This window comes from Chanos chanos, chromosome 11 (genome assembly GCF_902362185.1).
Source record: "Chanos chanos chromosome 11, fChaCha1.1, whole genome shotgun sequence".
Taxonomy (NCBI): domain Eukaryota; kingdom Metazoa; phylum Chordata; class Actinopteri; order Gonorynchiformes; family Chanidae; genus Chanos; species Chanos chanos.
The window spans coordinates 12,770,116-12,782,615 of NC_044505.1; the positions used below are offsets into that span (position 1 = coordinate 12,770,116).

Sequence of the window (12,500 nt, forward strand, 5' to 3'; positions counted from 1 at the left end):
ACATGTTTGCATGTGCGTTTGGCTATAAACACACGACTGAACATTCATTGTGCATACACACATTTGTACATGTACAAATACGGATGATGTATACTCACAAGCACATTACATGTCCAATAAAACTACATAGACACAGATTTATGCAGAGAGAGATGCTGTCATCAGATTTACATGAAGCATGTTTGTTTCAGGTGTCAGTTTTTTAAAGAAAAGTGGAAATATGTACACCGAGGTGATGTTATTTAAGGAATATTTCATATCCATAATTCGAGGCTATTTTGTGTTTTGTGGGTGGTGTTTTCTATTTGGAATACTTTGAGTACATACTAGAGCCAGGCTTCATTTTGTGACATAAGGCTGCAGTCAGTGTGAGTAAGTGATTTCCTGCTTCCTGTCAGAATGGAAGCAGGGCTTGTGCCGCCCACAGCTGTCAATCATCACAGGAAGAGGCAATCGCAGCCAAGGGGGTGTGGCTCGCATAAGACCTGCTGTCCTTGACTACCTCAACAAAAACCAATACAGGTACAAAACACACACACATACACACACACACACACACACACACACACGTGCGCGCGCGCACACATTCACACACGTCTGAAAAGAAAACAGAAGAAGTATATAAAACTGAGAATAATACCACACACAGTACTGTTCTTTCTTTCTTTTTCCCCAGATATTCTGAGCCAAAGACTGGTCTGGTGCTGGTTTCTCTCCACTGAGAGCGCAAATGAACCAACCAGCTGCTGCTATTGGGATTTTTATTTTTTGTATTTTTGTTTATTATTATTATTATCATTTTTTTTGTTACTTCTGTGACTTCTCTTAATAAATATCAAGCCCTCTTTGCTATCTCCTTTGTCTTTGCCCAAATGTCTTTCTGTTGGTCTCTCTTGGTCTCTGTCTTTCTCTCTCTCTCTCTCTCTTTTACTTTCTTAACTGCTCTCAGAATTTAGATCCTAAAGACTGTGTATCCGAAAGACTTTTACTGTACAAAAATGTCAATAATGAACACTTAATATTTTAACTGGTGCTAGCATCTCTCTCTCTCTCTCTCTCTCTCTCTTGTTCTCCCACTCGTTCTGTCTGTCTTTCCTTGTACTGTGTATTAATACCTCTGCATATAATTTTTAAAAAATATTTTGACCAAAGCATTGTCAAATATGTACTTAAAGTATTTATGTCATGTTAATCTAGATATTGTATATCTAGACCACATGAATGTTATGGATAATGGTAATATTTTTAGTATTTTCAGTGTTAAAATTTGGAGGACTGTTTCCAGAAAGGAAACATGGTTTGAAACACATGTATCACTGAAATACTTTGGATACATATTTGGCCCAAGTGTCATCTGTGATATGTCTTTGTTTCTTGCATTTTTTTATGACATTGTTTGCGGCTAAGCTATACCACAACACAAGCCTTTTAAATCTCTAATATGTATGATGATGTTGATCTTTAATTAGTGTATTTGAGTGTATATATTGGTTTGTAAGTGCCTATTTGACTAGCTGTACTCTACATACAGGGAATTGGATCCATTACAGGTTTAAAACCTTATTTTCCTGAACTTAAATGTTTTTTTTTAGCACTGGTAAAAAGTTTAGACAGTTTGACAACGTTTTCTGTGGTTTTAACTGAAATTTTGTATATCTTAGTTTGAAAATGTTTGGCCAGTTTACTAATGCTGCTATGCACAATTATAATGTTTTCTTTCTTTTTTTTTTTTTTTTTTGACAAATACACTAAGGGAGATGGATACTTTTTATGAAAAAACGTTATGAAAAATGTATATTTTGAACTATAAATCACATTTTTGTACATGTGATTCCTGATTTTATTTTTGTTAATGTGTAATAAAAAAACAGAAGAAATAGTGACCTTGTGACCTGTCGGATTTTATTCTGTTGTTTTATTATTATTTTACTGCTGAGCTGTTCTATGAACAGAACTAATGGAAATTTGGAAAAAAAAGAGGGGGAAAAAGGAAATTGAGATATTAATCAAAATATCATTTAAAGAGCATTTTTTTCAAAAGTCACCCTTTAATTTTTTTTTTTTCATTTTTCTGTTTAGAACAATGGTTCAGTTGTTGGAAAGTTCATGTCTAAATTGTAAATACTCTTTGAGTAAGACAAGCTGAGTACATTCATCCGAACTGAGACCTCTGTCTTCACAATGTAAGTTTTACCCCCTTGTAAAATTTATGGACTAATTCACATATTCTCAGGATATTTTGCAGATGACATTTAACGGTGATGACATAATTTGCAATTTATTGTCAAAATAAATTTCAGTCTTTCTTACGCCATCATTTATTGCGAAATAGTTCCTAAAAATCAAATGTTTGGGGTTTGTATTACTACTACGACTCCTCCTCCTCCTACTACCACTAATGATAATATCAATAAAGGTAATCGGGGAAACCTTCCCCCTCCCTCTGTAACATCATCACTTCTTGTCATACATGTCTGATCTAGAGTAGAATACGTCATAAAAGAGAGATCATGTGGTGTTTCTTTCTAACTGCAAAAAGTGATGTTTACTGTCTTTTACTTGTTTTTTTTTTCTTTTTTGCATTCTTCCTCTACTCTTCTCCATCTGCATATACGTTGGCGGTGGAAAACATGACTCAGAAGGTTCCGGACTCCCAGATGACGTTTGGTAAACTCAAGGGGCCTGAATGTAGAAAGGTCATGTTCCACCGTAAGCTAAAACCGCCGCTTCTGAAAAACATGCACTTTTTAAACAAGTCCAGCAGAGGGCGCCAGGAAAATGTTTTCGATGTTGAGGCGATTACACAACTGGGCATACAGGCCTGTCAGGGCTGATGCCCATTCTGTTTCATTTTAGTTGAAAAAAAAGGAAAGAAAGAAAACGTATTACACTTTGGTAGATGAAAATTTGTAAAATATTGGTTAAACTCAAATGATACCCAATTCCAATGCAGTAATGCAGTGCTAAAATGCTAACAGGCGACTAGATGCGAATTAAAAAGGTTTAAGGTTAGTTCCCCTGTAGTTCCAGTAACACTCACCCTTAAAAAGGATAAAACTGTTTTATTTTGCTACCCTACACACCACTGGGTTTAGAGTTAAGTGCATGGTTAGTTAAGAGTAATGACACACAGGCCTGCCACATACATACACACACACACGCACGCACACACACACCAAACGGATGCTTCATGGAGAATCACAAAGCAGAAAAAAAAGCCAACCCCTTATTTCACTTCCCCTTAACGAAGGACTACATATCAGCGTTCTCAGAGGAAGGGTATAAACACATAAATTAGCACAAAAAAACAGTTCTTTAACTGGCCACCTAACTGTCTTTCACTTCCACATTCAACGCTCGGAGCTGTAAATATTTTCGAAGAACTTTTTTTTTTTTTTGTGGCTAAAGATTGCTTATAACTTTTCAGTTTCTTTTTCTGTGAGGACACGAGATTGAACTTCAACTCCGCATCCGCTCAAAAGACGAACAAAGCTGAGGCTGAAAACTGGTAAGACATTTTATGTTCTAGTTCTCTCCTTTCTTTGTCTGAACACATAAATCATAAATCAGAATGGTTTTACATCTTACATATTCTCTATGATGTCAAACGAACTGTAATTAGGCAAGGTCAGCCACAGGGCTGGGCCTACGAACAGAATGTAACATTTATTCATATAGAGGTGAGAGTTTACTAGTCTTTTTCCCTTTTATGTTGGAAATTTTTATGGAAATCATTGAGAATCATGAAAAATTGTATTTTTCTATGTTTTTAAGAAATCAGTACCACCTCTGGTCCGTACGCCAAGCCAAAGTCAGATGCTCACTGTTTCATATCATTTAAAATGTGTGAATCTGTCAAAATAAACTTCCTGTTGTACTTAATACGTTTCATTAAATATCTTGTTTCTCTAAAAACACACAGATGCTATCAAAGATGTTCGCTTGCCTCAACAATAGACAACGGCAGTAAAGCGAATTTAACCGCAGAATAGCTATATAAAAGGCGACAGTTTAACATGACAACTTCTTGGTTAGTCTGTGAAATATTTTTAAAAGGTTAAAGTTTAGAAATGTTTTTGTACTTCTCAAAGTTAATGACAGTTAATTTATATCAGAATGTTGGCAAACACAGAACTTCAAAAAGAAAAAAAAATAGAAGAAAAAAAAAGAAGTTGTTGTCTGTGAACAATGTGAATGCGGACAGACACACCTATCGTTATGACAAACAGTCAAAATATGTAACAAAGAATTTAAAAGTTTTATGTATGCTCTGCTAAGATTGAAGATTAAAATCTACAACCTGTGCTCCAACAGGACCTGTTACATTCAAATTTCCCTCTGTCCGCATTATGATCCAAAACTTGAATTTGACCCATAAAAGATGAAGTAGGACTCTCATTACCATTTCTTTGATTATGTGAGCTTAGAAAAACCATTAAATGACAAATATGATTAAATGCCGAATCACTGGGTCTTTTCTGTTGTCATAGTTGATGTAACAGCCAGAGAGTTTGTTACTGTACCTAATGTAACAGCTAAAGGTATCAGATGATTAAAATGACAAACTGATAACAAAATTTGGATTTGCTGCCAAGAGTGGTAGGGTGTAAATGATGAAAGCTATGCTGTAAAAACCATCAAATATTGGATCACTTGACTTCTTAACCTAGTCATTAGTCTTTCGGTAAAAACCGAAATCTGGATTTTACACGAACTTGCGTATCAACATCTGATAATGGACAGTGTGTGTGTGTGTTTCTGGCCTTCTCTGAACATAAAAAAAAAAAAAAATATGTAGGTGTTCCAGAATATGGTCATTCAAAATGTAAGGCTGTATTTTATGTTTTTCACCCAGGTTTCCCCTAAAACTTGTGTCATAACCGTGATGAAAGAGAACATAAAAATGAAAAAAATTCTTGGGGATTTTGCTTTGATGACCTATTAAGTTGTTGCTGAACTTTGTATATACTGGAATGTTGCTGGTTTTCAGTTGTGTAGAAGTCTTTAAGGTTTTGTGCTTTAGCCAGGCTTCAGTTCTTATTCCATTTTTTTTTTTTTTATGTATTGCTGGAGTCATCATTGATTGTCACCCTCATATAGTAACTGTTTTGTCTCCTCTCCGTAAGCATGACGTACAACTATTTGAGTTGGAAGAAAGCACTTTGTTAATGAAAACCCGTTGCCATTATTGACTAAATAAAATGTCTGGTTTCTCTCTCAGCCTCTAGGAACCGTGAGAAAGAGAAACTGGTTAGACGCCTACCGAAGACATCAGACGGTCCAGAAGTAGCCTTTGTTTGAGGAAGTATGAGAGAGAGACTGCTGGACTTATTTGGAAGAAGACACTCTGCGGTTGCTCACCCAAGACAAGCAAAAAAAACCTTCTACTAGTCCCTAGTGTGACTTTGGTTCTTCTCGTCCTGTTCTCACCCACAACTGGACTAGACAAAATGAAGTGTTAAAAAAAAACAACCAAGACAGTGTGCAGTACTTTTGGTGTTTGTTATACTCTAAACTCTGTAACTCTCAACGATGATCCCAGGATTCTTCCCTGCCCTATGACCTAAATCTTATTTCAGTTAAAAATCTACACATTTCCAAAACGATGAACGGGGTTGCAGATACCTCTGTCAAGTGTGTGCTCGTGGGTGACAGTGCGGTCGGGAAAACCGCTCTCCTTGTTCGGTTCACGTCGGAGACGTTTCCGGATTCTTACAAACCTACAGTCTATGAAAATACAGGTGTTGATGTATTTATGGATGGCGTACAGATTAGTTTGGGGCTGTGGGACACCGCCGGGAATGACATGTTTCGTTCAATTCGTCCTATGTCGTATCAGCAGGCCGATGTGGTGTTGCTATGCTACTCCGTAGCGAACCCGCCCTCTCTTGCTAACGTTTATCAGAAATGGATTGTTGAAGTGCGCGAACACTTGCCGCATGTGCCGGTTCTGGTGGTCGCTACGCAAACGGATCACAGAGAGATGGGCCGGGTCAACTGCACACCACCCTCGGATGGTAAACGCCTTGCGCAAGAGATCCGTGCCAAAGGTTACCTGGAATGCTCAGCCCTTAGTAACCGTGGAGTCCAGCAGGTGTTTGAGTGTGCGGTTCGCACGGCTGTTAATCAAGCTCGCAAGCGGACCCGCCGCAGGAATTTCTTTGGCATTAATCCGTGCAAAGTCTCCTAAGTAGCCTACGTTGAAAGCAGACTCACTGGCCCTACACAAAAGACGCTCCTTTTATAACAGATTCCTAAAATAAACCCATGCCTGGACGAAGCCTCTTTATGAACTTGGATTCATTATGAACGCGAACTCTTAATGATACTTTAAAACAAATATTACTGAACTAAGTCCAGTGACCGTTCTACTTTGTTTCTAAAGTGAACCGTTCTTGAGAGACATTGTCGTGTGGCCTTCTTGGAGGTATTTGAACCAGAACCCCCACAAGATGTCTTAAACCAGACTAACCAAGGACAATTGATGCCATGCTATTAAGCACAACTACGCCTTTTCCTGCCGTGACTCTGGATCTAGACCTGTGTTGTTCTGTACATCTACTGTATCTAAGTTTGTTTTTGAAAATGTTAATTTATCTGTTATTCTGAACGTTTTAGTATGTACGCTTTTAGTTGATCTTCACATTATGTTATATTTCTAACGTATCAATTTGGTGTACCATATAGGGGTGAAAAAAAAGCTATCCAGAAGGGAGGAATTAAATACACGATTGGGCATACATTGACTTGATTTGGCCGATTTTGAATTTCACTGTATTCTGTGCACGTCACGGAAGATTTCAAAGTGACAGTATTTATAGAGATTGACACTGTGTACGTACAGGACACTAGACAAAGGGACGTGAATGGACAGTGTGATATAAACAAAATGTGATTAAGTTTAGCTTAAAAAAACTAAGGAACATTTGGAATGTAATCTCCACTTTTTACTTTATGCCAAAGTAACCTAAATTGGTTCCGAGCGAATTTCGGTTGATGGTCGCTTAAACGTCTTTCTAGTTGAAACTGCGTTGATTTTAAGTCAGACTTGATGGACGAAAAATTTACTTTGGTATAAATCTGTGTGTTTGTCTCGTATATGAATTTGTTTACTGAATGGGTGTAAAGTAAAAATAACATCAAACTCGTCATTTGACAGAAAATGGGTTTAAAAGGGATTTTTAAAGATTCATTAAAATCCGATGAACAAGCGACAGTTAAGTTGTCTTTGCTCCATTAACCTTTTTAAAGCCTGTTTAACGGACAAGTTCACAAGTTAACAAATTTGTTACAATGTTTGTAAGCTGTCTGATAACATTTAATTGTATGTTTCATCGGGGGATTGTTGCATATTTTAGTCCTAGCGAGACGAAAATTCAAACTATGAGGTCAGGGTTTCATGCATGGATGTGGCTGAAACAAACAAACAGACAAAAAAAAATCGAAATGACCAATAAATGTTTATGATACATTCTTAGAATATTTTCTTTAATTGTCTAAAAAGAACTCTGAAGACTTTTATCAGTTCATCAACACATATAATGTAAATTCTTGGAGACATGATTTCTCATTCGTTAGAAATTCCGTCGCTTTAAACGGCTTAGTTACACAAACTAAGCTCCTTTGGTGGAGTTATTACGTGATCCAAAGTGCTTCATGGCTGAAACATGTATCGTGTATTAAAATGTTTTTGAAATTAGTCATGTTTTTAATTTTAAAAGACATTCAAGACTCTCTTGTCAGGCGATTTACAGAAGTTGCACAGTGTTCCGAAAAGAAGCTGACATCTTTGTGCCCCAACCACAGACACTGTGCATATGTGTCAGAGTAAGTGTGTGTGTGTGTGTGTGTGTGTGCGTGTGTGTGCGCGCGCGTGTGTGTGTGCGCGCGCCTCCTGCGCTCATGCTGATCAGTTTGAGAGACAGAGTATGAGAGAAAGAAAGCGGGTTATTCTGGCAGTTCACAGGTTTCTAGACTGTAAACGTAAACGGTATTTATTTACTGAGCTTCAGAGCACATCTGTCATGTTGTAATTCAAACATTTTGTAAAGTTTACACTCCATGACATAAAGTTTACTTTCCCCAGACCACGACACTCGTCATATTTTAAATTAAAATGTTTGTAGATCAGTCGTAGTAGCGGTTCATATCCAAAAATAACTGATATATGGCAAATAATCTGAATCTGTTAGGCATTTGAATCTTGATGTTCAAATGTTACTTGCAATAAACCGTGCTGCGTTCAAGATCATAAAACACGTTTGTGTCTATTGTACCTCTTATGAACACAGAACACAGAAATCTGTCCGTTGTGTAAGACTAGCACAAGGTGAACTGATGAGAACAGACATATTACACAATGGCCAAACTACTAGTGCATTTTGTCTTTGTGTTCAGTATTAAACAAAAGTCAAAGCCAGACTAGTGCTTAGAAAAGGCCTGGACAAACCATCAACAGAAACTCAGAAGAATATTGGAACTGGAAGGATGTAAACTGGCGTGCATCATTTGCTACACTGAGACTGTGTAATCTCACAGTTTACTTTGAGATCCTTTCAAAACTGTCGTAAGATGGTCATAAAGTAGTTATTTTCTCTATGGAGTGCGAAAGACTGTTTGAATACCAGGAACATGGCACAGAGAACGCAATTCATATGATGCGGTTTAAGGAGATGGCAGTAGAAAACAAGGCTTTGCTTTTTGGCAGTGGTAGTATATAAACCTCAAAACCACATCCCTGGAGCTCAGCTCTCTTCTAACTCCAACAAAGACTGATACATTCACACACAGGCAGAAAAAGACAGTTTGGGCGGGATTCTATAGCCTGTGTTAAGTGTTGAGTGTTCCGATTCTAGATCTTTCGGATGTGTGTTAAGAACTTTTAGCATATGTTAATTGTTCTGATTCTGTATCTCTCAGCATATGTAAACTGTTCAGATTGTATGAGAAGTACTCAAATACAATAGCTTTTAGCATACGCAATGTCCCAACTCTACGGCCTTTAGTGTGTGTGGTCTTCAGAATACATTGCCTTTAGTGTGTACAAAGTGTTGAGACTCTAGAGTGTGTAGTGTTTGGAATGTGTTCAGTACAGTGTTGAGACTCTTTATGCTTTAGCGTCCGTAAAGCGTTCAGACTCCGTAGCCTTTAGCATGTGTAAAGTGTTTACCTTGAATGAAACTTTTAATTTTGGTTAATGACTGGTAACAGTACCGTTTTTTTTTTTTCTTTTTCTTTTTTCCACGAGGCCTGTAAGATGTTATCAGGGTTTGTTTTGCTAACAATACAACGATATGTTCGTTTAACTAAGAACACTCACTGTCATTTAGTTGCTAGCAACGCGACAGAGGTTAAAACATGGAAGTCGAACAAAACCCGCTCTTAAAAGAACTTGCTTCAGTATGAATGAATTCTACTTCCAAAGCATCATTAATGATGTATTTCAGGACACTGTTTCAAAGGGCCAAACGTAAGCAAACACTCTCTTGCTCTTTATTTAAATATGTACACCTGAGATTTGAAAGCAGATCAGTGATCTCTCCAACTAGCTAAGACGCAGTTGAGTTGAAGTGCTTGGGCCAGGAGAGAAAGCCTGTGCCGGTCGGCTATCTTAACTCGTCTCGACGTCCGTTAAGTGTGCAGTCATTTTTTTTTAAACCTACTGTATTTAAAACCAGACTTCACTGAAACTGAGTCTGTAAGATATTCAGTTCTGTTCACAAGGTCACCACGGGTCACTCTGAACCGTCCAAATCAGCTTGCCAGGGTGGAGCGGGGTTGGGAGGGGGGGGCTGAGCCAGCTCTGCGTTACTGTCTATGTGCGTATGTGCACGTGTGCTTGTCTGTATGCCTATGTATGAGTGTGAGTGAGTGTGTGACTGTATTCGTGTGTGTGTGCGTTTGTATCGAGAGAGAGAGAAAGAGAGAGGGTGTGTATAATGGATGCGTATGTGGTGTTTGCTTGACAGTTAAAGAAAGGTAATTAGAGGACTTGGTTTGACAGCTTTGATAAATATCGGTTACAGTCTTAACCTTTGGTACAGATCTCTGGCCCGCAGAAAATACCCGTGCTGCACTGTGGTGTGGCGTATCATTGTGCAGTCTGTTGCATGTTGTAGCGCCGTTGTCTAAGAGGTACACACAGCGCCACTGTGCCATGCTGTCTGATACAGAGCGCTTCTGTTCTGTGGATTTTGTGTTTAAAGACAAAAATAAAAGATCACAAAATCATTGTGGTCAGCCAGTCAAGCCAGGCCACCTCGTCTTCAGCACGCACATTCTCTCTCTGTGTCTCTCTCTCTCTCTCTCTCTCTGTTCCTCTATATGTTTCTCGCTGTGTTCTGTGGTCTGAGTCAGTGAGCATCGGAAGACGTACACGCATTCATCCACGACCCCACCGCACGGCCTCTCTCTTTCTCTCTACAACAGGAAACACCTGCATTGAGCTGTCACCGCATGAACACACATACACACACACACACACACACACACACACACACACACACACACACGCATTACCTCACTTTTCTTTGGCAGTTGAACAATACCATATGTGATTGTTCATCATCATTAATGGGAACCTTTGTTTTTTGCTTTTTCTTTTTAACTTTCTGCTTAACTGTGCTTTTTCTGAAATATTATGGTAACATCACATGTAGTGATGCAAACAATGAGGTGACGGTCAAACGATGATGTCATCATACTCTGAGCATACGCACACATTGAATTTTCCCAAATGTGATGATGACAGAGTCTAATAATCAATGCTCCGTCCAGCTCTATGACTTTAGCTACTGATCTATGATCAGTACTGCATAGGTTAATTAGGATATTCATGTCAGTTCATTAACTACTCAAGCTGTGGCCAGACCTTGCTCCCTTGCAGTCAGCGGAACACGACAAAGACCCTGACAAAGAAACAGAAAATGCTATGTCCCATGTCTTACTATGGTGTGTTGAACTACTGAAAGGCTTGGTCTATCTGAGCATTTCAGTGCCATGTTTAGGAATACATGCATCAAAGCTTTCATCGCGTTCTTGATGGAGTATTAAAAAAAAAAAGTGAGGTGAATTTAATTTCAGTGAAGGCATTGTGGGTAATGTAGTTCATGCTACTATGATCTCTCGTTCTGACTGGCAGTGTTACTATGGCAACAAAGAGGAAATCAGACAGCCTGCATTTGTTAGAGAGAGAGAGAGAGAGAGAGAGAGAGAGAGAGAGAGAGAGAGACGCCTAGAAGAACCACTTCCTGTCTTACTCCTCTCATCTCTGCCCAGCCAAGATCCCTGTGAGCATGTGTGTGCGCACGCGGGCGTAGTAACTCGGAGTGGGCGTCTGGGAGGTTGGAAAATATGAGGGGGCTGAAGTATGAATGATCTTTGATAAAATTATTTAAAAATATCCTTCGAGTTCCTCTGAAATTAACCAGCACCACCTGCCCACCTGCTCTCTCTCTCTCTCTCTCTCTCTCTCTCTCTCTTTCTCTCTCTCTCTCTCTCTCTCTCGCTCTGCCTTAGTACCACACTCACTGTCGAATGTCAGAATATTCTTCCAGTGGTCATGAAGGTTCTGTCTCTGTCTGTCTCTCTCTCTCTCTCATTGACCTGTGCTCAAAAATATTTGTGGTGGTACAGATCAGTAAGGGAGCTGGAAACCTCAGAACAGAATCTCTGAACAGGATTTAAGTACACAGATGAACAGCTGAGTTAAGCTTAGCTTAGCTTAATGTAGCATGTTCCATGTTCCTGTTCGGTTCAAACACAGTTCTGCTTTGAAAGGAAAGTAAACTGCGCCCCCTAGTTACCGCTAATAACTTTATTATTGAGTCGAGGGAGGATTTTTTCATCGTTATTGTGCTGTGGTTAAAGTAACTGCTGCAAGCAGAGAAGCTCATTCTGCCTTAGGGTTAAAAGGAAATGACATGACTCACGAAAGCATCTCAGTTACATAGCAGTCTAGTCATGCTACAAAGACACAGGTACAAAGAAAACCATATGTAGTCTCAAACTAGACACAAGCTCAGTTTAGATAATTAGATAAAAACAATTTTAGCGTCAGAAAAGATCTATGTTTTTAGATGTCTTGACTAGACGCAAGTGGCTTCCTTGGCTGTGTCCTGGTTTTAGTTATGGAAAACAAACTTGGAGTGAGTTCTGTCAGACCCATTTGCTGTACCAGTGATTTGTGTGTGTGTGTGTGTGTGAGAGAGAGAGAGAGAGAGAGAGAGTAAGACAGAGTTTCAAAATTTGTTATGTGTAATGTTCAACCTCCATGACCTGTCTGCTCTACACTCTGTAAGCTTATCCCATGATTGACAAACCATACCTACACACACACACACACACACACACACACACACACACACACACACACACACACACACACACTCAAGCAGTGTCAGGCATCTCATCTGTGTATGTGTGTGTGTGTGTGTGTGTGTGTGTGTGCTACATGATACCCCAGGTCTTGTTCTTGAAACAGAGAGAGAAGGGGAGAGAAT

General features: G+C 38.9%; 2 protein-coding genes across 2 annotated transcripts in view; both read left to right on the forward strand.

Moving 5' to 3' along the window:
• Positions 1–756, forward strand: part of n4bp2 (NEDD4 binding protein 2) — a 9,889-nt gene extending 9,133 nt beyond the window's left edge. Inside the window, exons 15-16 of the mRNA XM_030788181.1 lie at positions 399–522; positions 677–756. Coding sequence (XP_030644041.1) covers positions 399–522; positions 677–722 — 170 coding nt within the window. The 3' untranslated portion in view covers positions 723–756. The remainder of the gene's footprint in view (positions 1–398; positions 523–676) is intronic.
• Positions 757–5,605: 4,849 nt separating this feature from the next.
• rhoh (ras homolog family member H) lies at positions 5,606–6,190 on the forward strand. Its single transcript, XM_030788357.1, has one exon. It carries the CDS (start codon positions 5,606–5,608, stop codon positions 6,188–6,190), a length of 585 nt encoding a protein of 194 aa, XP_030644217.1.
• Positions 6,191–12,500: the final 6,310 nt, after the last annotated feature.

Coding starts and splice junctions, on each gene's coding strand:
- rhoh (XM_030788357.1), top strand. CDS start 5,606: ATGAACGGGGTTGCAGATACCTCTGTCAAGTGTGTGCTCGTGGGTGAC.